At 42.8% G+C, this 23,922-nt stretch overlaps 2 protein-coding genes across 2 annotated transcripts in view; both read right to left on the bottom strand.

Moving 5' to 3' along the window:
• cyth1a (cytohesin 1a) overlaps positions 1-857 on the bottom strand; it is a 44,273-nt gene extending 43,416 nt beyond the window's left edge. The window contains exon 1 of the mRNA XM_028598859.1: positions 557-857. Within this exon, the coding sequence (XP_028454660.1) occupies positions 557-575 (19 nt within the window). The 5' untranslated portion in view covers positions 576-857. The remainder of the gene's footprint in view (positions 1-556) is intronic.
• Positions 858-1,847: 990 nt separating this feature from the next.
• usp36 (ubiquitin specific peptidase 36) lies at positions 1,848-23,809 on the bottom strand. The gene is made up of 20 exons (XM_028599510.1): positions 23,667-23,809; positions 19,668-19,933; positions 19,324-19,545; positions 18,163-18,273; positions 14,842-14,944; positions 14,156-14,223; positions 13,586-13,656; positions 13,391-13,473; positions 13,176-13,287; positions 12,942-13,082; positions 11,803-11,903; positions 11,573-11,711; positions 11,097-11,459; positions 6,572-6,796; positions 5,998-6,122; positions 5,210-5,890; positions 4,750-4,982; positions 4,317-4,505; positions 4,104-4,219; positions 1,848-4,000 (listed from the first exon to the last, which is right to left on the bottom strand). The coding sequence occupies exons 2-20, from the start codon at positions 19,918-19,920 to the stop codon at positions 3,869-3,871; spliced, it is 3,468 nt and encodes a 1,155-aa protein (XP_028455311.1). The 5' UTR covers positions 19,921-19,933; positions 23,667-23,809; the 3' UTR covers positions 1,848-3,868.
• Between the last annotated feature and the right edge of the window lie 113 nt (positions 23,810-23,922).

Genomic DNA, 23,922 nt, shown 5'->3' with positions numbered 1-23,922 from the left:
TAAATAAATCTGTTTGCAACTTAATTCCCATAAGAGCTGGAACTTTTCTATCTTTCACTGCATTAACTCTACTGTGTAGGCTAAATATGTGGATTTCTACACTGTCCACCATGCAGTCACAGCTGCAGTGTGATATGTAATAATTCATCATACAGATCATTTTATATCCTTTTGGCATTGGCAGTGAATACTACAAAGGAACACCTGTTTTTAAGATGGCTTATAAAACCCCAACATGGTGGGCTACTTCATATCTGATGAATACATTTCAAATAAATCAACATGAGTAATGAGTCCCTTTACGACTTTAGGAAATTATACAAGTGCACAGTAGTCTGTCATATGCTGTCATTCTAACAGTCCCACCAGACTGGCAGCATTATGAACATCTATGCTTAGTAGAGTGCATGCCATTTCTGTACACTAGGCACAGCAAAGCAGGAACACCGTGGTAAGCAATGCTGAAAAAAAAATACATGTACACTGCACACTGTCAGGGGCTCAAAGCGTCCACAAAATGCCAAACAGTCTATGTAAGAGTGGAATGAAGACTAACCGTGATTCTCCTCCTCCATTCTGGTGGTCCTGATGCTGCTGAAGGAGTCCCAGAGCGGGGATGTCTCTAGACAAGCGCCCGCAGCAATCCGGATACCTTCTTCCTTTCCTTTCCGGTCTCTTCTTAGCTCTCCCTCCGCTCACCTCCCAGGTTTTAACTTAACGGCATGCTCTCTAAATATGCTATCTCACTCTAAAGTGCTACTTTTTTTTTTTTTTTAGCTTGTTGCTGTTTTGTTTGTCCTTAGTTGCCGTTTAGTGAGTGTGTCTGCCGATGTTGGCGGACTGTTGTTATGCATTCAGAGAAGCCGGTGCACGTTAGCCCCGCCCATCCCAGATGTGATGTCACGCTAACTTATCTTTAACCAACTACACTGGAATGATGTAAGAAATGAACTGTCTAGAGTAGAGACATTGCCCATGCAAGCACTATTACAATGGTACAACATACTATATATATATAAAATATTGTATTTATGTTTAAGGTGGGAACAACTTTTCACAAGCTTTAAGTCTAAAACATATAGCCTAAGCCTTAGATTTTTGTTTTTAACAAAGTTAAAAAACAAACAATTTTTACCCTCAGTCCACAATAAATGGTAAAAAAGGTCAGGAAACTGCTGGTGCGTTGCTCTTTCAAACTGCAATAACTCTTTCAGCCACTTAAGGGTAGCATACATGTAAGTTTTGAACACAACATATCATTAACAGTACTGTTTTTGGCCACTGGTGACTTAAACTCAAATATTCACGCTCTTTTAGCTCTACCATATGGTCTGGGAGAGAGCTGGGCAATTTGGCAAAAATCTCCCATCCCAATATAGTTCATATATCTAAATTTAGAGCTTTTTCACAGAAAAGAGCTGCCTGCTCAGGTCAAAAATGACCCTATGAGAGCAGAAAGAGTGAACCAAAACAGTAAAGTTTTTGGACAGACAGGTAAACAATGAGCTAAAACGCACAATAATGCATAGGAGAGGAGCTGCAGGTCCAGCTGATAATTCTCTGTGGGTGCTTTTTTCACCTTTTGATCACGCTGATCACCTTTTACATTGTGAGACATTATAAAGTATTAAATGTAGCTGCTTTAAAGTTTCAGAATCTCTTCGCCGCTGGCTAATCAGTGATGTCAGTAGGTGCTTGGCCTCAGCTTTCAAAGACAAAATACCAGTTAAACATCACTGAATGTGGCATGGTCAGAAGTGTAAGAAGCCCTCAGAATTACATATCAAATTACAAGCAAAAAAAGCATTCATTCAAAGCAGTAGAAGACAAAAAAAGACACAATCAGCTCACAAAAGTCACAACTTTATTGCACCTTCATAACTATAGTGTGGTAAGAGCCACTTTCATTATGAAAGGTCTCTTCCCTGGTCAGAAAAGGTGGTGCAAAATATAGAGCCATCAATGCAAACATTGGACCGTCCATTCACATTGGCAAATGTTCCTCGGTGTCAGTTTGAGAGTCACGCCCTCTGTTGATTTCACAGCCGACAGACGCGTCCTATGAAAATTAGACTGTCGTAGTCCACCGTGTACTGTACACACTACAGTGACATAGGGAAGGTCTTGCATGAAGACAGACAACTCTTAGACACAAATGAGCACATTTGCAGATTCATTCTCAAGTTAACATCCACCAACTGATCTGAGTAGTACATTAAAGATCGATGTCTTTTCTTCTTTAAATTATATATTTATAACATTAAATCCTTTTTTTTTTTTATAGCCAATTCAAGGCAACATCTCTAGAATGAAAAGAAATGCATGGGCAAATCTTTACAGCGTTAATGGGAAACGGGTAGCACAAGATGGACTGTACAGGCTTCTATGCTGGCAAAGCATTTTGTTATAACGTTAGTTTCTCTACGCATCTGTGCCCGGATTGGTGCAAGATGATCCCATGGTTTCCAAACCTGAAATACTTTGTATAAAACAGTTTCTACAGGATGCAAAATGGAGAGCGACTACTCTTGATATGAAAAAGGGGAGTCTGATCAGATATGAAGATGGGATACAGGATGTCTGGGTTCCTGAGTCTTAGCCCAGTTTCTAGGTGACCAGCATGAGCATCAGAAAATTGCATAGAGATATAAGATACAAGGGGGAAATAAATTATTAGCATGTGGCAGTCCCATTCTAACAGTGCCTTAAGTATAAAATGTAACCCCTTTATTTCAGTACACTGGTGGAGAACAGTTTGTGAAAGCTCAAATCTCCACATTGAAAGCCTCTGAACGCCGGACTGATGAGATGAGCTACATAGTTAAATAGCTGCACAGTAGAAAACAATTATTCCTCCAACAAGCCCAACTTCTACTCTGCAAATGCACTATGAGTCAGAAAACAATGTCCAGGTAAACATATAGATATGATGAAACTTATAAAGCCCATGTACTGTTCATTGATGTAAACCCTTCCACAAACCGTTAAACTGTTGATACAATTCGGCAGAGCATTCTTTTGAGATCTAAAATGTATCCCCATTTAATCTGAAATTAAATTAACTTTGTTAAGGACCAAAAATGACACGACCAAAAGATAGCACAACTAAAAATAAAATTCACCTTAGTAAAATGTTACCAATTTCAACATGCATATTCAGAAAAGAGTGGCAATTTCAAGCTCAATTTTACCAACAATATGCAGGCAAAATGTGGTCCTTAAAAACAAGCCACGTGGCACAGACACTGCAGCAAAATAAAATGTTGGTGGATAAAGGTATAAAATAGGAAAATCATACAGAAATCTAAAATAATATACACTAATGTATGAATAATTTTGGATCTTTGTAATTTTGTATAGAATAATTTCAAGATGTTAAAACAACTCCAATTAACGGAGCTCTTTCTAAAACAAGACAGCCAAAGTGTTGCACATATACTCTTATTCTTAGCCTACCCATCTCAAATATGGTAAACCGTGCTCAATTTTATAGTAGCTCAAGATTGTTGGGGCATTAACCAAGGCTCAAAGAAGGGCAACATATAGTTATTAATTTGACATTGAGGTGTGGGGGTTTCTGTTAAATACTGCAATATTAAAAAGGTGGATGTGAGTTTTTAATACTGAAGCCAACATTTCATGTTTGTTTACAATTGAGATAGATGGGGCTGGCAGTCAGACTGTCCATGTAGTCTGTGCTGCTTTGAAATGGACTCAGAATTAAGGACTTTGTGTCTCAACATGACATAAGACAGAGGTTTAAAAATAAAAAAATGAAATAGAAGTGAGAAAAAGGTACAGAAGTTTGGTATACAGTATTGTTGTCTCGATTTCCAGTCAGCTATGACCTCAACAGCAATCTGGACTCTCAGCGACGGACTCCAAAAACTCTTTTCCCTCCAGGTGTTACAGACCACTTGCTCCGCCTGTCCTGGATCTTCTGGAAGATGCTGCTGCCACTTCTCCACTTCTCTCTCTTATAGTTTTTCATTTTCTTCACCTGTTCATTTGTACAAAAATGGGGAAAAGTTGAAGTCTAGGGACAGCGACAATGGGACAAGATTAGCTGACCTAAATAGAATAAAAATGTCCTTCTTCTTTACCTTTCCCCTGTCAAAGTCTTCATCCCACTCGTCGATCACAGTGTCAAACCTGGCGTGACGGACATCTTCAGCAGCATCTCTACTAATAGCAGAAACCTCTCCATCCCAACTGAGGACTAGATAAGACCAAAAAGAAAAATAAATGCATTTAAAATCATTTTTTTCTACAAATTATTGCCATATAAAGATTTAGATCTATACTCTGCGTCTCACCGTTTGCTCCGTAGGCCTTATCTGTGGCATTCCTGAGCAGCTCCTCTACCACCCCACTTGTCTTTTTCCCATCCCAGGCTACAGGAGCAGCACGGCTCGGGGTGTCTCCTAACTCACTTCCATCAGCCGCTAGTGCCTGGCTGCGCTTGTAGCCGTCCTTCGCTTGGCTGTCCCAAAATACCACTGTGGCTGGATTTGAACAATCAGCAAAAAAGTGATTAAATCTGGCATTCTCAAAATGTAGCGAGTCATGCTCTCTTAGTATAATTGTGAAATGACTGGTCAAATAAATGAGGCTGTAGTGTTTTTTTCGGCAAATGGCTCTAATCAAGACAGAGCAGTATTATACGTTCTGTGTTGGCACTGAGAGAGAAAGCATTACTATAAATGCATGTGTATTTTTTGCCTGTACGGTGTGTGCACGCTCACATACCTGTGCTTTGTTTACTAATTTTGCCGTTCTCCATGGTGTTCTTTTTGGAAGGTGGTTCCACTGCTTCAGGCTCATCGTTCTGCCCATCGGAGCATCGCCTGCTCTCCTCCCACAGTCTCACCTCTTCTTTTAGCCTCTTCTTCTTCTTCTTCTTCTTCACCTTTAATTTACTTTTTAACATGATCAAATCTTCCGTATCATTCTGAACGACTGCTGCCTTCATCTCAGAAGTGCTGTTGGGAAAAAGTAAGTTCATTAAGTTTATTGCATGCAGGCGGCATTGTGGGAGTTTCTAGAAGTCATCTGGTTGTTATAGAAACACAAATATGTGCCTCGACTTCCTAATTATGAGCACAAAATTTACTCAAGGCAGTAGGGTTTGAACAGAAGGGGGGGGTGGGAGAGACATAATAAGAATCATATATAAACATAAATAAAAGAATCATAAACTTCAACCCACGTCTCTGATGCAGAGCATGCTGAAGTGTCCTGCAGAGCTTCCACCAGTTGACTCTTCTTCTTTTTCTTCTTCTTCAGCTTCACAGAGTCCCTTCCCTGTTCTTTCTGATTTGACTCACACTGCGTTGGGGTTGTGGCAGCTAACGGAGACTTTTGCTTAGACTGTTCTGTATCTGGATGGGATGTTAGACTCCATATGCCACCCTGACACCAATCCTCCTCATGGTGCGATGTCTCCAGGTGTGACGGGACACATTCCCTCTCCGATACTTTCTCTCCATCTTCACGCTCCTTCTTTCGCTTTTTCCTTTTCTTCTTCCGCTTCTTCTCGCTGGCTGATTCCACAGGGTTGGCCGGTGTCACTGTAGCTGCGGATGTCATCGGCTCTGCGTCGGCCTCTACCTCAGAATGCCGCCGCTTCTTTTTCTTCTTCTTCTTTTGGTTGACCTCATGACCTGGAGTGCTGTTGAGGTCTGGTTCTTGGACCACGGAGCTGAGGTTGTTGGAAGACTTGGGGCTCTTTGGGCCGGCACTGTGGAGCCCGTTGGTTTTAGGAGAAAGGCTGGCGTTTGGTTTTTGTGTGGTGAGAAGGGACTGTTTCTGAGGGCTCTGCTGTTTGAAGGATTCACTTGAGTGGGCAAAAGGCGATGACTGGACTTTGGGTGAATGGAATGGAACAGCTCTGGGAAGAGAACAAGAGAAAACATCTGGATTTAATATGCCATTTTCATTTGAGACCCATTTTTTTTGTTATAGTGTCTTATGTGATGTGGGCTTCAGAGTTCATACCTGAGTGAGTGAGTAGGTGAGGCAAAGGTGAGGGGGTTAAGTTGATTTTTATGCGTGGGGTCACTGGACTGCTGGCGTGGCAAAGAGGGCAGAGCATCAATGCTGCTCGGTCTCCGGCTGCGAGCCTGCAGTTATCGACATAAATAAAAACTTGGTGGTCTAAAAAAAAATAGCCATGAATGTGACAAAAATAAGGAAGAGAATCAAATATGGAAGAGGAAGATTAAATGGATGGCAGGAAAATATGGAGGGAGGAAAACAAAGAGGAAAGGGTATGGCAGAGAAGAATTAGAAATGGTTAGAAAAAAAGAACAAACTAAGGAAAGAAAGACAAACTCTAAACATGTGCTACCTTGTGGTTGATTAGACAGGCACACTGGAGAAATAACAGTACATAGACCAGAAAATAAACTAGAAAATGAGAGCGTTTACTTGCCTTAATAAAACTACTAATTGAAATCAATGGTCAAATTTGGGATAGCAGTGTAGATTGAGGCAACAGGAAACCAAGGTATCATGAGCTTTCACTAAGACAGGAGGAGGTGCTGCTGCTGTGGATGGGAATGAAGTTCACCTTCTTGGCTGACAGGGCCAGTTTCTTGGCAGGTGGAGGGGACATGGTGCTGGTGGCTTCAGAAGTGATGTTGTTGAGGGCCGGGGGTTTAATTTTCACTGTCTTCTGCTCCTCTGTGCTCTGAGAGCGCTCCACGCTCTTGGCTGGAGACGCCAGGCCATTAGAGCCTTTCCGTGGGGTGGAGGGAGTCTCTCCTACTGGTGCACTTTTGGTACCCACCGAGTCCTGGCCAAAACAAAGGCAATCACATGCTGTGGTTATGCTTCTGTACAGCTACGCTTGGCCTTAAACGGCTGTTATGCATCTCCTTAAACCCCATCATACAAATCGGTGTACAAACTACTGCAAATACAGTTTGCAGTATGCATCGCATACTCAAAATAAAAATGTTACGTTCAAGGTGGCTACATGATGTTGTATGCACAGTCGCACATTATAAACATAATATATCAAATTTGCATTTCATTGATTAATCCATTGCAAAATCGGACAAAGAAAAATATTTGGCAACTATTTTGATGATCATTTCAGTCATTTTCTCTAAAAAAAACAAATCCAAACATTCCCAATTTGCAAATTCCAGATGTGAGAATATGCCTCTTTTCTTTGTTTTATGTTATTGTAAACTGAATATCTTTGGGTTTTGAACATTTTCAAATTGCTTGGACAAACAAGCAATTTTAAGATTGCACATCTGACTTAAGGAAATTGTGAACAGCATTTTTCACTATTTTCTAACGTTTTGTAGATCCTACAATTAATCAATTACTTGATTTGATTAATCGATCATCAAAAGTAATCGCAGCTCTAATTTGTGTGTGAACTTGGCACAGACGTTTTCTTAGTGTGCGATATAAACAGGACAGTTTGTGTCAGCATTACTGTTTTTCTATTCGCTATATTGCTTCTCCGTGAACCATCACCTTATCGTGGTGGAGAGGTTTGTGTGTCTCTGTGAACCTGAGGGCTGTGTTGTCTGGAGCTTTGTGCTCCTGGTAGGGTCTCCCAAGGCAAAGTGGTCTCAGGTGAGGGGCCAGACAAAGAATGGTTCAAAAACCCCAATGAAGAAGCAAGGTAGAGATGGAGTGACCCTGCCCGGAGGAAGCCGGGGCCCCGTCTGGAGCCAGGCCCAGACGGCGGGCTCGTCGGGCGAGCGCCTGGTGGCGGGTTTGCCACGGAGCCCGGCCGGGCACAGCCCGAACAAGCTACGTGGCTCCCATCTCTCCAGCCCATGGGCCCACCACCTGTGGGAGGAACCGTTGGGGTCGGGTGCGATGCCACATGGGTGGCAGTGAAGGTCAGGGGCCTCGGACGGACCAGACCCGGGCGGCAGACGCTGGCTCTGGGGACGTGGAACGTCACCTCTCTGTGGGGAAGGAGCCGGAACTGGTGCGGGGAGGTGGGCGCTACCGGTTAGATCTGGTGGGGCTTACCTCTCACGCACAGTCTCGGTTCTGGAACCATACTCCTGGATAGGGGTTGGACTCTTTCTTTCTCGGAGTTGCCCAGGGTGTGAGGCGCCCGGGCGGGTGTGGGGATACTCACAAGCCCCGGCTGGCGCCCGCTGTGTTGGAGTTTACCCGGTGGACGAGAGGGTCGCCTCCCACGCCTGCGGGTTGTGGGGGGAAAACTCTGACTGTTGTTTGTGCATATGCACCAAACAGGAGTTCGGAGTATTCGGCCTTCTTGGAGACCTTGACTGGAGTCCTGCATGGGGCTCCAGTGGGGACTCCATTGTTCTGCTGGGGGACTTCAACGCACACGTGGGCAATGATGGAGACACCTGGAGAGGCGTGATTGGGAGGAACGGCCTCCCTGATCTAAACCAGAGTGGTTGTTTGTTGTTGGACTTCTGTGCTAGTCATGGATTGTCTATAATTGAACACCATGTTCGGAACATAGGGATGCTCATAAGTGTACCTGGTACCAGAGCACCCTAGGCCGAAGGTCAATGATCGATTTCATAATCGTTTCATCTGATCTGAGGCCGTATGTTTTGGACACTCGGGTGAAGAGAGGGGCAGAGCTGTCAACCGATCACCATCTGGTGGTGAGTTGGGTCAGGGGGTGGGGAAGACTCTGGACAGACCTGGTAAGCCCAAAGCGTGTAGTGCGGGTAAATTGGGAACGTCTGGAGGAGGCCCTGTCCGACAGACTTTCAACTCACACCTCCGGGCGGAGCTTTTTCGTGCATCCCTGTGGAGGCTGGGGGCATTGAACCCAGTGGACAATGTTCAAAGTTTCCATTGCTGAAGCTGCGGCGAGGAGCTGTGGTCTTAGGATCTTAGGTGCCTCAAGGGGCGGTAACCCACGAACACCGTGGTGGACACCAGTGGTCAGGGAAGCCGTCCGACTGAAGAAGGAGTCCTTCCGGGATATGTTATCTCGGAGGACTCCGGAGGCGGTTGCAGGGCACCGAAGGGGCCCGAAGGGCTGCAGCCTCTGCCGTGAAAGAGGCAAAGCAGCGGGTGTGGGAGAAGTTTGGAGAAGACATGGAGAAGGACTTTCGGTCGGCACCAAAGTGTTTCTGGAAAACTGTTCGCCACCTCAGGAGGGGAAGCGGGGAACCATCCAAGCTGTGTACAGTAAGGATGGGACACTGTTGACCTCCACTGAGGAGGTAATAGGGCGGTGGAAGGAGCACTTTGAGGAACTCCTGAATCCGACTAATACGCCCTCTATGTTAGAGGCAGAGCTGGAGGATAACGGGGATTGTCGTCGATTTCCCAGGCGGAAGTCACTGATGTAGTCAAACAACTACACAGTGGCAAAGCCCCGGGATTGATGAGATCCGTCCAGAAATGCTCAAGGCTCTGGGTGTGGAGGGGCTGTCCTGGTTGACACGCCTCTTCAACATTGCGTGGAAGTCTGGGACGGTGCCAAAGGGTGGCAGACTGGGGTGGTGGTTCCTCTTTTTAAAAAGGGGGACCAGAGGGTGTGTGCCAATTATAGGGGTATCACACTTCTCAGCCTCCCTGGTAAAGTCTACTCCAAGGTGCTGGAAAGGAGGGTTCGGCCGATAGTCGAACCTCGGGTTGAGGAGGAACAATGCGGATTCCGTCCTGGTCGTGGAACAACGGACCAGCTCTTCACTCTCGCAAGGATCCTGGAGGGAGCCTGGGAGTATGCCCAACCGGTCTACATGTGTTTTGTGGATTTGGAGAAGGCGTATGACCGGGTCCCCGGGAGATACTGTGGGAGGTGCTGCGGGAGTATGGGGTGAGGGGGGTCTCTACTCAGGGTCATCCAATCTCTGTATGACCAAAGTGAGAGCTGTGTCCGGGTTCTCGGTAGTAAGTCGGACTCGTTTCAGGTGAGGGTTGGCCTCCGCCAGGGCTGCGCTTTGTCACCAATCCTGTTTGTAATATTTATGGACAGGATATCGAGGCGTAGTCGGGGTGGGGAGGGGTTGCAGTTTGGTGGGCTGGGGATCTCATCGCTGCTCTTTGCAGATGATGTGGTCCTGATGGCATCATCGGCCTGCGACCTTCAGCACTCACTGGATCGGTTCGCAACCGAGTGTGAAGCGGTTGGGATGAGGATCAGCACCTCTAAATCGGAGGCCATGGTTCTCAGCAGGAAACCGATGGAATGCCTTCTCCAGGTAGGGAATGAGTCCTTACCCCAAGTGAAGGAGTTCAAGTACCTTGGGGTTTTGTTCGCGAGTGAGGGGACAATGGAGCGGGAGATTGGTCGGAGAATCGGCGCAGCGGGTGCGGTATTGCATTCAATCTATCGCACCGTTGTGACTAAAAAGAGAGCTGAGCCAGAAGGCAAAGCTCTCGATCTACCGGTCAGTTTTCGTTCCTACCCTCACCTATGGTCATGAAGGCTGGGTCATGACCGAAAGAACGAGATCCAGGGTACAAGCGGCGAAATGGGTTTCCTCAGGAGGGTGGCTGGCGTCTCCCTTAGAGATAGGGTGAGAAGCTCAGTCATCCGTGAGGAGCTCGGAGAGAGCCGCTGCTCCCTGCGTCCGAAGGAGCCAGTTGAGGTGGTTCGGGCATCTGGTAAGGATGCCCCTGGGCGCCTCCCTAGGGAGGTGTTCAGGCACGCCCAGCTGGGAGGAGGCCTCGGGGAAGACCCAGGACTAGGTGGAGGGATTATATCTCCAACCTGGCCTGGGGCGCCTCGGGATCCCCAGTCGGAGCTGGTTAATGTTGCTCGGGAAAGGGAAGTTTGGGGTCCCCTGCTGGAGCTGCTCCCCCCGCGACCCGACACCGGATAAGCGGACGAAGATGGATGGATGGATGGATGGATGGATGGATGGATGGATATTCGCTATATTGTGAAATAGCTTTTATGCATTTTGTGTATGTTTTTACATCACAATGACAGTCTCAACACTTTCACATCTAGGTTAGATGATAATACTCTTTGCACATTACGGTGCACCAAGGCTTATCTAATTGATGTTATCGGATGATAAAAAAAAAAAATCCAGCCTTTGAAAGCCTCAAAGGCATGATCCAGCCTTTGAAAGAGATTTGTGTTTTTGTCTGTGCTTTTTCGGGGGAAATATTACCTTCGAGTCAGTGGTGTCGGCAGAGGAAGAGTCGGACAAAGACTTAAATGAGGTAGACGCTGACATGCCTCTGCCCTCGCCACCTTGCTTTTTATCTCCCTCAGTCCTGCTAAACCCGTTGTTGGAATGGGTCGGAGTGCAGCTGCGGTACTGCACTTGGCTCTGGGGAGACGGCTTCTTCAGCTTCTTGAAAGGCTCCTCGATAACCGTGGGTCCACCTGGCAGCTTTGGTGGACCATTGGAGTATGACGTCCAGTTGGAAAGTCTGGGCTGTGGCTGAGAGCTCACACCATTTCTGGAAATGGGCAGGCCCAAACCACCATCCATGGACTGGATCTTACGCAGTTGTGCAGGCTCAAGTTTCTGAAAAGGGGAGTATTGTATTTAGAACTTGAATTAAAAAACTGCACATATACCTTCAGCCCACATACTGTCCACATGTCTAACAGTAAGCTGGATGTCATCTTGTCTCATACCTTTGTGACCTGCGGGGAGGAGAGAGGCCCGTTCAGGTTGGCCCTCTTTATCTGTTCAGAAGACACACTGTTCTTCCCGGGATGCAACATCCCCTGCTTGGTGGCCTGCCCATCTGCATTCCTCTTGGTTTCAGGGATCCTTCAATATACAAATAAAGACTCTGGTTTATTTATTGATATATCCAGAAAACACCTTGTTTGATCTCTTGCAGCACTCCACAGTGTCTTACCTCAGGTAGAAAAGCACGTAAGCCTGCTGGTTCAAGACTACTTTGATGTTACTAGAGTGCACCATTGAATCATTCATTTGGTACCATTGTCCATTGCTTGCCTAAGAGAAAACCAAAAAGAAGTAAAACTTTAAAATGAAGCCAGCTGGGAAATGTATTAATTGAACTTGTATTATTTTCTTTACATTTAAAAATAAAAAAAAAAAAAAAAAGTTCAAAAACGGACAAAAAAGAAATGCAGGCTCAGTTAAAGCAGATTCAGGCAGATAAACAGCCCGGATTCATTTGAGATCAGATTAGAGTATAAAATACCACCACAGGTATAAATATTTAGACACCATGACAGTTGTTGATAGGACGATATATACTATGAGACAATAGGAATTTGTTAACCGTCAGACTTTGCTATACAGTTTATTTCCCGAGTTAGTTATCCTTTTAATTTCTCTGGCTGCATAAGGCCATTGTGGGCAAAGTTGCAGTTGTGCATTAATAAGAAGGACTGCTTTGTGGAAATATTGGATTTATAGGATTGCAACTACGTGATATCTCCATGTTACGGTTTATCAATTGAATTCCAAAGAAATATATTATATTTGGTTATATCTTGATAATGTGGTATAAAATAAATGACATAAAATGACATATACCATGATAGAAGATTCTTTAGAGCTAGAATAAAAAAGAAAGGTTTAGGTACAAAGTTATGCAACTGAAGTTATACAATATTAGAAAGAAATACTAATGTTACAACTAAATGTTACTTCTCTGATAAGCTCTGCTGTTCTTGAACAGCAGCTTCAAACTAAACAAGTTGCTAAACCATTAAAGTGTTGGCCTTATGGCAATTACATCTTTACAGCCATTTCACTATTTCTATTCATGATTCTACATGTTTTAGTATCATTCCTGTAACATCAATCCACCAGGTATGATGGAATATAAGTAGAAAACATTTACTTTGAGCCTTTTTTTCCTTCCTTTGTTTTTATTTTATTATGTTAATGTCTTGTTTTATTTTACCTTATAGTCTGTTAATGTCATGTTTCTGACCCTGAAAAAACAAGGTGGCTCATCTCAAGGTGTTTATGCTCAGAATTTGACATAATTAAAAAAGGATGTGCATCCACTCATCTTACCTTGACATAGCAGTAGTAGTGGCCAGCATGACAACTGTAGCCAGAGTGCACCAGAACAGCATAGAGGCCATACATAACAGGATCACCTGAGCTCTGAGACATGTAGGGGCGGATGTTCAGAAATTCTGGGTAACCAACATCCTGAAGAAAAAAAGAAAACACAGCAATATGAGATCACTGACAAATTAGACAGCGCTTTCAAAACAGCCAATGGTGTGAGAATTCTTTGTTAACCTTTGTTATTTTTCCTCCGCTAAAGTTGGCGAACCTCTTTAGTGAAAGGGTCAGTACATTAGATGTTCGATGGACTGTGAAGCGCTTGGTTGCTGGCACTTTCTTTTTGCACCTGGAGAGAAAAAATAAAGTCATGTTACAAAAAAAGATGTCCAATGTGAATAAACACACACATTTTTTTTTTATGCCCTGCAGATGTAAAATTGTGCACTTACTTTGCACACATGTAGGCATTCTCTCCGCTTAGTACATCTGGTTTAACAAACAGTTCCAGGGCTCGCACAATGTTTCCTGCTTGCTGACAGACAAAAACACAGACACGTGGTGTTGCTGAGGACATTTTTTGAAAATACTATGGATAGAATATTTCCATGTAAATAAACGTTATATTGAGATCTTGTGCAACATACCCGAATCTCCACAGCGATGTCAAGGTAAGGGTCATATGTGTCTGACACACTTTTACAAATAGAGCATTTCACTGAAAGACAGAATTTGAAAAAAGCATGACTCACTTGGGGCTACTTTCTTTTTTAAGAAATACAATCTGTTAATGTAACAGGGTGATCAGTGATGACTGGAATGATTCACACAAGCCTCTGTTCCACTTCCTGTAAACAGAAGACTAGCAAGAACATCAACCCATCTGACTCTCAGATCATTAAGGGGAAATGACTTTACATGTAGCACACTTTACATTCAGATCATAATTACTAGATACTAGACCAAACTCACACCTGCAGAAAATGTTTTTAATGCTGCATCATAAAAACGGCATGTGTGAATGCAGCGTAAAGAGTATTGAACTACATCAAGCTGTTTTGGCAATATATATTTTTGTTGACACAGACATTAGTCTAGTCTGCTGGGTAATGGATCAATAACGTAATACTAAAAGCCACAAATGTGGAAATTCATAAACGTGCACAGCTCTAGAGCCATTTTTTTTCTACAATTCTGTATGTGAAAAAAGTTAATACCTCTTGACCTGAGGTAACCTCCAAAGATCTGGTGAACCAGAGTTGTGGCTTGGGTCTGTCTGTCAAGCCTACAGACAAGAAAAAAAAAAAAAATCATCAAAACAACATTCATATAAAACCAGGCATCAATCCATTTTTTTTGCCACTTCTCCTGGACCAAGCCATGGTTGCAGCAGGCTAAGCAGGGTCTCCCGGGCAGTGTTTTCCAGTTCCTCCTTAGGAATCGATCCCCAGGTGTTCCCAGGCCAGATGGGACACTTCTCCAGCGTGTTCTGGGTCTAACCTCCAAATGGAGGTACCCAAGAGGCATCCTGATCAGATGCCAGAACCACCTCAACTAGCTATGATGTAAAAGCTGAGCTCCTTACCCTATGTCTAAGGTGAGTCCAGCCACCCTGTGGAGGAAACTCATTTTGTCCACTCATTCTTTCAGTCACCACCCAAAGCTCATGACCATAGGGTTGGTTTGACTGGTAAAGCAAAAGCTTTGCCTTCAGGCTCTGCTCCTTTTTCACCACGATGGTCCAGTACAATGCCCGCATCACGGTACTGCAATGCCCTGGCCAACGCTTGACAGCGAGCTTCCCTCCCAGGCCTGGCTCCACGTGGGACCCCGTAAAACCAGGCAGTTTTTAATTTTATACTCATACGTTTAACCCTTTCAAGAAACAATAATAAAGCCTTACTTAGGGTAGCCATTGAGACAAGCTTTCTGCATGGCATCGATGGTGTACCGCAAAAACTCATGGGCGTCCTCTTGGCTTCCAAAGCGAAAATGCCTGGCAATTTCTGTGGGAGACAAAAGAGCACGTAAGCTTTGTGCTACCTGAATGTTTCCCACCTTGAATGCATCAACAAAATGAAGTGCTTCATGACAATTATTCATGATTTAGCCACACCACTTACTGAAAGTGTTCAGAAATATGTGTTGCAATTATATTTAACATTTAAGTTTAAAAATAAGGTTGAGCCTGTGTATTAGTCACTGCACAGAATGTTTATTGCATAAATGTTAAACTATTGAAAGCCCAAATTTTTTATATCTGAATTATGTCAGAGACAATCCACAGACACTCTGACAGCAAAGAAGACAGAGCAGCTAGAGAAAAATTGTTAATCCTTTGTTCTGCCAACATTTGTATTCCTTAAAAATAGGAATATGCGAAACAGAGAAAAAAGGCTAATAAAAGACAAGTGCTCTAATTCCTAACCTGACAATGTCCTGTCAGAATTAAAAGGATGAAAAAGGGTTTATTTATGGCAACACTGGTCATTATTTCTAAAACCATTCATAGTATTATAGAGTAGGAGGTTATAATGTGGTTTTAACTATTCAAGATGTTTACACATGGCAATTAAGGATATGTACATATAAAGGAATAACCAGTGAAGATAATGTATGTTTCAGAGTTTAAAGAGTACACTTTACTGGGTACTTAGAGCTAGTTCTTCATATATCTCAGACATGCAGCTCAATGACCATGACCTCATGAGCAGGTTACCGACTTCAACAGACTAACGTTTCATCTAAAAGTGTCACATTAGAAATAATGTAGTTCTAAACCCTATGCCTCTACTGTTATTTCCTAATGGAAAAAGGGGAACACGTAAGCTGGTAGAATGATGTGGTCATCACCACATTCCCAGCATAGCATCCCTGCACATTTACGACAATGAGTCACCCCTTAGTGGGAAAGAGGAATAAGACACCATGCTCTAATGACCTGTTCAGGGCACGTTTTAGGGAAGTGGGAGACAACATCTTGAAGATATGAACTCTGTGGGCGTGGTTGTGTTTTTTTTTTTTTTTTTTTAGAGTAAGCTCTTTCAATTTTAGTGTGATGACATTGCACTGTATTAAAAAAAATAAAAAAACAAGTGTGTTGGGGGGGGGGGCGAGGTTGTGCTGAGCAAGAGGCACAGATGTAGAGCTGCAAAGATTAATTTCTTATTAGCTTCTTAAATGTGAAAATGTCCTAGTTTCTTTAATACTCTATGACAGTAAACTGATTATCTTTTATTTGAGGACATAACACATAGATGGTGTCACCTTGAGCCTTAGGAAACACTGATTGAACATTTCCCCCCATTTTCTGACATTTTATAGACTAAAAACTAATCAATTAGTTGAGAAAATAATCGACAGATTAATCAACAATAAAAATAAACCTTAATTGCAACCCTACACAGACGTTTCATTTTCATTGTATGCATTTATATTGTTCTAGCTGTGGAGGGGCATTTCTAACTGCGAGGTGGCCACCAGCTAGATGAATTTAAAAGGCAAACCATAGAAACACATACAGTACATCTCCAAGTTCTGGTTGAAAAAGAGGGGAAAAGGTGAAGTGTACATTTTTGTGCTTAAGCTGCTTTTCTCAGCCCGCAGTCACAAGGAGACAGAGAGGGCATTGGGGAAGGAGGGGGGTGAAAGGGGGAGGGAGAGATAGAAAAAAGAAAAAAAGGTGCAGGACGGGGAGACATGATTGCAGCAGCACATAAGTAGCAGGCAGGTTGGGGGGGTGCTTCTGTGAGACTACAGCACAGTACCTCATCTCACACATCTCTACTCTCTACATGGTGTTCATTCACAGTCCGCAGTCTCACCGCTCCACTTTTACACTGCAGCTACTGGCGGTTGTCACATGGGACACTTTGGCTGGTGTTGCGTCATCACGCCTCTGGCAGAATTCAACCAAAGATCAGGTGCCTGTGACTCCTGACTAGGGCTGCACAATTAATCGCAATTGTATCGAAATCGAAATATGGACTAGTGCAATATCCAAATCGCAGGGGGGCGAAATAGTCGTTAATGGCAAAATACGTCTCAAACTATTCTGAATTAAGTATTGTGGTGCTGCAGAGATGTCCCGGCCTACAAATCGTATCCTACAGACTAAAGAAAAAAATATTTGTTTGGGACAGATCCTCACACTCAGGGTTTCCCGCAGCACTGTGCAGCTAAGGTTGCCACCTTAAATACGTCGTCAAAATTGAAAAATTATTTATCTTTCAGTGCCAAATTTCGGTTCCAAAAGCGCCTGAGCGCGTAAGCGCAACCTTATCTGTCCTCTCTGCATATTGACAGAGTGGATCTCCGACACAGACACACACGTGCAGAGGTGCGGGCAAACTACGTCGGCTCTGCAATTTTGTTGAAGTCACAGTGGTGACAAAGTGGTTTCAAGTGTGGTTACAGCGTTTGATATGATGTTAATGGAGAGGCGAAAGCGGTTGCTGTTGACATTTCACTTCCTCTGAGACAAGCAGGTCCAACAGTGGTTTCTATGCCCTGGTGAATGACTGACAGGCTGAGGTTGTAAGGCAACTTTATTTCTACAGCACCTTTCAGCAACAAGGCAATTCAATGACATTCCTTTGCACTTAAGTTAGTTCTCCATTAGTTCAATGATGACAACAGGGCAGTCACCAAGTTTAGTGTTAAAGGTTTGTGTCATCATGCAGTTTACACCAAAAGGTCTTTGTCGTTTACATTCCTTTGCATTTTTGTTAGTTCAATATTAGCCTGTACACAACGTCATTTGTTTATTTAAATATAATATATTATATGTTCATGTTGTGGCAAAAAGGTTTCCCTTTTTTTGTTAATTTTTAAAGTTCGGATTGATACCAATCCTGAGTATCTGACACACCCCTATCCAAAAGCACAACCAGTTTTATTAATGTTACTCTGAGTGAGCAGTGTTAAACACTCCCGGCAAACCCCACCCCACCACCTTAACTAACACATTTTCTGAGGGAAACCCTGACACTATTACCATTTTTATTTCTTTCAATGTTAATAATTTTCAATGAAAATGAGAATAATTATACAAAAACGATCATTCCCTCCAATATCGTGAATCATATCGCAATCGCAATATCAGTCAAAATAATCACAATTAGATATTTTCCTCATATGGTGCAGCCCTACTCCTGACACAACCTACATTCAAACACTGAACTAGACACGTTCACACCGCGTTGAAGGAAGCTGGTGGTCTTACTTTTCAGATCTCTGATGAAGGAGACAGGCTTGATGGCATTGCCTGTGTTGGCAAAGGCTTGGATGATATGGTTCTGCATTACACAGATCATACAAAAGCCTGACTGGTGACCTGAAACACAGACAACAACAACAATAATAATCAGAGCCACTCACAAAAGTAGAGTACAGAAATGTGTTATGACAGTATTCAGGTTCAGATTATTGTTCATAACGAATGCAATGTAAAACATTATCTAATGTAAAACTCTTACTGTTCATCACAACACAATGGTTAGCACAGTGGTCTTTGATGTGGCTCCTTCATACAGTAAGTAAAAAAAACTCACATTGAACAGAGTAAAAACATATTGGATTAAAAATCAATGTCAGAATTAGGGTGATGGTATTCACAGAAATACTTATTAAAAGTATAGTAAAACAAGCAACATGCTGATCATTTTCTGATTTTATTTTTTCCAAAAAATATTCAGAAATTGTATTTGAAAGTGTAAATCAGATTAAATAAAAAAATAATGATTTGGGATATTTTTCAATCAATTTGAAGGACTTATTTTGCCTTTACTGCATTTACTAAAAAGTTGGGTGACAATCAGTTCAAACTTATCTTTAAAAAAAAAAATATTCAGTGAGTTTGGCTAATGAACATTATATTTATCAAGCAGATTGACCCTCATTACAAATATGGGCAAATTAATTTGTGCGGTTTTACAGCCTTAATCATGGCATCTTAGCGCCTTCTTCACCTGTAATACCACAACCTACCCCTAAGTCTACCTACCTAAGTCTTGGTTCCACTGGTCTGGACCAAAGTACTATTTAGGGTGCTTACTATTTTTCCAATTTAACTTACAGCACTGAAACTTCAGGTCAGCGATTTATTGTTTTCTTTTTTGTCAGTAAATCATAGACTGCTAAATGTTTCAGAGCCTGAATAAAACTTAGTGGCAAAAAACTGGCCAACTGAAGCAGCGTTTTTTGTTTTTCTTCTTCAGCTGCTTTGGCTTGCATTCCACAGTGACATTCAGACAAATGTGTCTGCACAAGTAGCGGGGTTAAAGTAATTTCCAAAACGGAAAACTACGTGGATGTAAATATAAGTGAATGAGAGTGTAAATGCTGAGAGTCTGGCAGTATTAAAGAGCATGATTTAAATACTCACAGGCACGGCTGTGCTCCTTTGAGAGTAAGTAGTTGGCAAGTGGCGGCGTGTAGGTGAGACACTGCACTGTGGAGTTGAGGAAGCAGGTGTTCCCTAGGTTGTGGAGACCGGCTCCCACCCTGTACACACGCTCCCATTTAAGGGTAAGCTTGTTCCCTGGAAAGAGCATCTTCTGTGGGGAAGGGATCCCATCACTCTGGCCCCCGACTACATTCTCTGAGACTGAAAGAGGAGCGCAGTCATATTTATGACATTATTACAACTGTAATACAGAAACTGGCTTTAATGGCTGGTACCAATGGATAAAAAGATGAATATGGAAAATGTTCAATTTGAGAGCTTACCTTGCCTCTTTATTTGGGCAGGCTCTGTTGCCTTGTGGCCCGTAGCGCCCTCATTCCGGGGATTGAGTATCACATACTTGTTCTTCAGGCTGTCCAGTTGATAGGAGAAACCCTTGCTGGCAGGCTCAAACTCTATCTTCTGCAAGAGGACCTTCTTGGCAGAAGAGGCCAACAGTTTGTTGAGGTCACCCTCATCACCCGTCTCCTTCCGACCAGGTTTTAATGCCTCCTTGAGTTTATCCACAATCGGCATTGTTGGAACATCACTGCAAGGAAAGTTGGATTGTCAGTGTCATAAATTGTTCACTTCACTAGGCCCTAGGGCTGGGCGATATGGAGAAAATCAATTATCACTATATTTTTAACCAAATACCTCGATATTGATACCGCCACGATATTGTAGTGTTGACTAATGTTGCTTTCACAAAATAGTTACACAATGAGATTTTTGATAAATAATCATCAGTAATGTGGACATAATGACTAAGTGGGTAAAGGCAAATAATAGAACAGCTACAACAGTCTGGTAAGTTCAGAAAATGACATCACTTTACTGCAATGCAGCCTTTAAAACCAGGAAAAGACAACACTTGTGTCATATCACAATATCCAAAATCTAAGATGATATCTAGTCTCATATCACGATATCGATATAATATCGATATATTGCCCAGCTCTACTAGGCCCACATGAAGCTATGAAGCTGCACAAAACAAATGGCACTCATTTCCCAAAAGGACATGTCAGCTCATGTCCTGAGAAGTGTGCAATAACTCAGTGTTCTGCATTTTTTATTTCTGTGTGTATGTAGCCTATGTGTACGTTTTTTTTACCTTCTATTTGTATTTCTTTTTATGTGCATTTATTGTCTGTAATGGCAGCTACTACTACTATGCACCCTTGAGTCCATGACAAATTTCCCCTAGGGGACAATAAAGTATATTCTATTAGGTCCCCACCCTATTCAAAAGCATCTCACAGTATGACTATCTTTTTCTATGACATGGTTAATGTGTAGGGATTTTAAACGTACTGTGGCAGTTTTAATGGTCCTCTGAGCTGAAGAGAACCAAAATCAAACCTTAAGTTGATCAAATAAATGTTAAATTTATCTCTCAGATAATCACTTAAGTGCCCAATGACACCCTCCCCAAGCCATGTATCCTGACGTGGCTCCACAAGAGATATAAAGACTGAATGCATCTGAGGAGCCAGCTGGGTCTTGGCAGCTGTCCCCACAGTTATGCAAGACAGCAGACGTTGGTAACATCGGGTGGCGAAGAGTGTATGAAATAAGGAGAGGACGATCATTTAGAGCACATGAGGTGTTAACAGTTGCTCTTAATTGCCAGGTCAAATTCTTATTTATTTTGCCTGCATCAATGTTTGTATTGTTACCCTCCACAAATTGGCATGCTTCTTCAGTAAAGCTGTATATCATCAAATTAAAACATTGTCAGTCTGCCGTCCCTTTAAATACAGTGTAGCTGAGTGCACTAAAAAGGACCATTACAGTGTAGATAACAACAATCGTCTGCCAGAGTCAGCCCAGTGAATGACTTCTGACGTGTTATTTTCTACAAAAGGCAGCAGGCTGGCAAAATGTGTTCAATGCTGACCGAAGAGTGAGTAAACAAATCATTCAGTCTCCTATCGCCTCACTTTACTCAGGATGTAGCTGAGGTGCCCCAAACACAACAAGCCCTCCTAAAAGTAAAAGCATTACATCATGTAGATGTAATAGTAAGACGCTAAAATGCCAAAGGCATGGAGCACCACAACAGTGGTGTTCATCAGAGTGGGCAGTGACGTCGTGCAGAGGGAAGGAGGTCTGAACATGCATTGAATGCACAAGGGCACGCTGACCTTCACTGACACGAGTATTAAACCAAACAGCACACAGGGACGCAGCTAACTGCAGGAGCAGGGAGCGACATGGATACACTGACCACAACACAGGTGTTTAATCAGAATTCTATGTTTCGACAACTAGTCATTTTATCTGATGTAGCCCAAAGAAACTTTCGAATGTTAAGGTTTGCATTTGGACTGTCTTAGCAGTGACGAGGAGCAACAATGAGCAAGTATCTGAAACAGTGTCATTAAAAAGGGGTAGTTCTGATTTTTCTGATGCTGTAAGGTGATATGAGCCATTCACAAATAGTGATATATGCATGGATATTAGCTGAGGCTCCAAGTGCCAATATCCATGCATAGATAGAGTATATGGTCAACTGTCAACTCCAGCTTACATACAGTATGAAATTACATCGGGTAACATGAGACGGATAGTCGCCGCCTGGCGTGAGATCTTGAGAGCGGAATCACGCGTGGGAAATCACGAAATATGTCACCTTCAGATGTGGATGGTTAAAACATTATTATTTACATTACACCTAGCTCGGCACCTTCTGTTGGATAATTTTTTGTCTGGCAAGCCTGGACTTACTGCCTCTTCTGTGCATGTTTGAATACCACCACCACCAAAGAGGATGTCAAATCACTGTATGTCCCAAAAATACAGACATTTTAAGAGTTTTGCATTCAGGTATAGCCATACTCTCCTGTTAAGCTATTTCAAGCAATGGCTGTGTGTAAGATGTAATGACCTCTCAATATGAAAACAAGTCTCACTTTTATGTCCTCTAGTGACATAATGACTAACTTTTGTTTAAACAATGTCACAGCTCTCTGTCCATCACATGTATTTGTCTTTTTAATATCATTTATCGTTACTATAATCAGCTTGTCTCATATTTTGCAGATATGCCTCACACCAACATGCTTAGATACATCAGTGGAGGTGGTGTCAATGTTTTCTTCAACTTGTAGAAGTACATGCAATTATTTAATCACAGGCCAAATATCAGCAAGAAAACCAAACCAAAGCATTTTCCTAGGTTTTGGCAAAGATGCATTAGCATTTCATATTAGGACCAATACAGTACGCCTACGTTTTCCGAGAGATACAATATAGTTAAGTGGCCCATCCAAAAAGAAGTCGGCGAATATCCAAGATTTTTTTCTATTTTTTAAGAATTGTTTCCTCCATTCATTTCAAGCCCATGTATTTGTGGGCAAACCAATAGACTAGAAAAAAAGAATGCCTAATTAGAAGTTATCTTGTAAATGCTGTGTTGCAGCAACAACAGGGGACGATAAAACACAATGTGTCGACAGGGAGACAACAGCTACCAGTAAATTAGACCGAACCGATTAACCTATAATACTTTCTACCATCATCCTAAAGCATAGAGATAATTATTTTATTTCGGCAAATTATTTAATTAACGCAATTGTGCTGATACAAATAAAGCGGCTGGGCCAGTTAATGTTGAAATGACAACAACCAAATCGCGGACTATTTAGATACCAATAAGCACCTACAATCACAATTATCACTCGTAGACTAAAAAGGCAAACGATGGACTTTATAGGGAGCACCTGAAGGAAGCACAGCTATTGCGGTCACTTCATCCCTTCGTTGTTATTGCCTGATTAGACAACTGCTTAGCTGCCTGATTTGACAGTTTTTCAGTTCCCTGGTTCGTAATTATCGTTATCGACTCCACTAGCCGGGCAGCCGCTGTACACCAGCTAGAGTCTACTCTTTAGGGCCACTCATCATAGCTTCAATGCTATGTTGCTAACATCGACCACAGCTAACGTTAATGTCGACCTGAACTGTCTCAAGTTTGAGGACAAAACGTCGTTATTACCTCGATATATACCTCGGTCCTTCTATGTTTAATTATTGGTCATGTACGCTGTATCGTTTCTGTCTTTTTAAGCTTGACAGTAGCAACAGCAAATTAGCCAGCGAGCTAACTTAACGTGGCGAGAGCCTCTAGCCTCCCTCAGTGTTGCAATGTGGGTTAGCATCTCGGCGTCCAGGTGGCTAACAATCCCTAGCCGCCACATCCTGTCTGTTTTTTTAACTAACGTTACATCATGCTGATGCTAACAAATAGTACGTCCAAACGGCGTTTGTTCGCTCACCTTTCCTTCAATTGCCCAAAAACGTTTACAGTAGAGGGGTCCGTTTCCTCAGCTGTAGCTCTTGGGTCTGGTATTTTCGCCCATGCTGCATTATCAAAGGGCGGCGACAACAATGATTGACAGTGATGAAAGGCCAATCGGAGATCAGGTCACGCCGTAGCTGAAAGGTTAAGCCAATCAGCGTTTAAACTAACGCTGTTGGGAGAGAACCGCACGTGACTTCCAGCCAGCGCTGTTTACCATTGATGCTATCGGC

The sequence above is a fragment of the Perca flavescens genome, chromosome 15 (genome assembly GCF_004354835.1).
Source record: "Perca flavescens isolate YP-PL-M2 chromosome 15, PFLA_1.0, whole genome shotgun sequence".
NCBI lineage: Eukaryota > Metazoa > Chordata > Actinopteri > Perciformes > Percidae > Perca > Perca flavescens.
Note: the sequence above shows the minus strand (reverse complement) of the source record. Positions and strands in the feature narration are given on the sequence as shown.

Coding starts and splice junctions, on each gene's coding strand:
- usp36 (XM_028599510.1), bottom strand. CDS start 19,920: ATGCCGATTGTGGATAAACTCAAGGAGGCATTAAAACCTGGTCGGAAG. Junction 18,274..19,323: donor AAAGGAGCACAGCCGTGCCT/GTGAGTATTTAA, acceptor TCTGTGTTTCAG/GTCACCAGTCAGGCTTTTGT. Junction 13,288..13,390: donor AATGCCTACATGTGTGCAAA/GTAAGTGCACAA, acceptor TTTTCTCTCCAG/GTGCAAAAAGAAAGTGCCAG.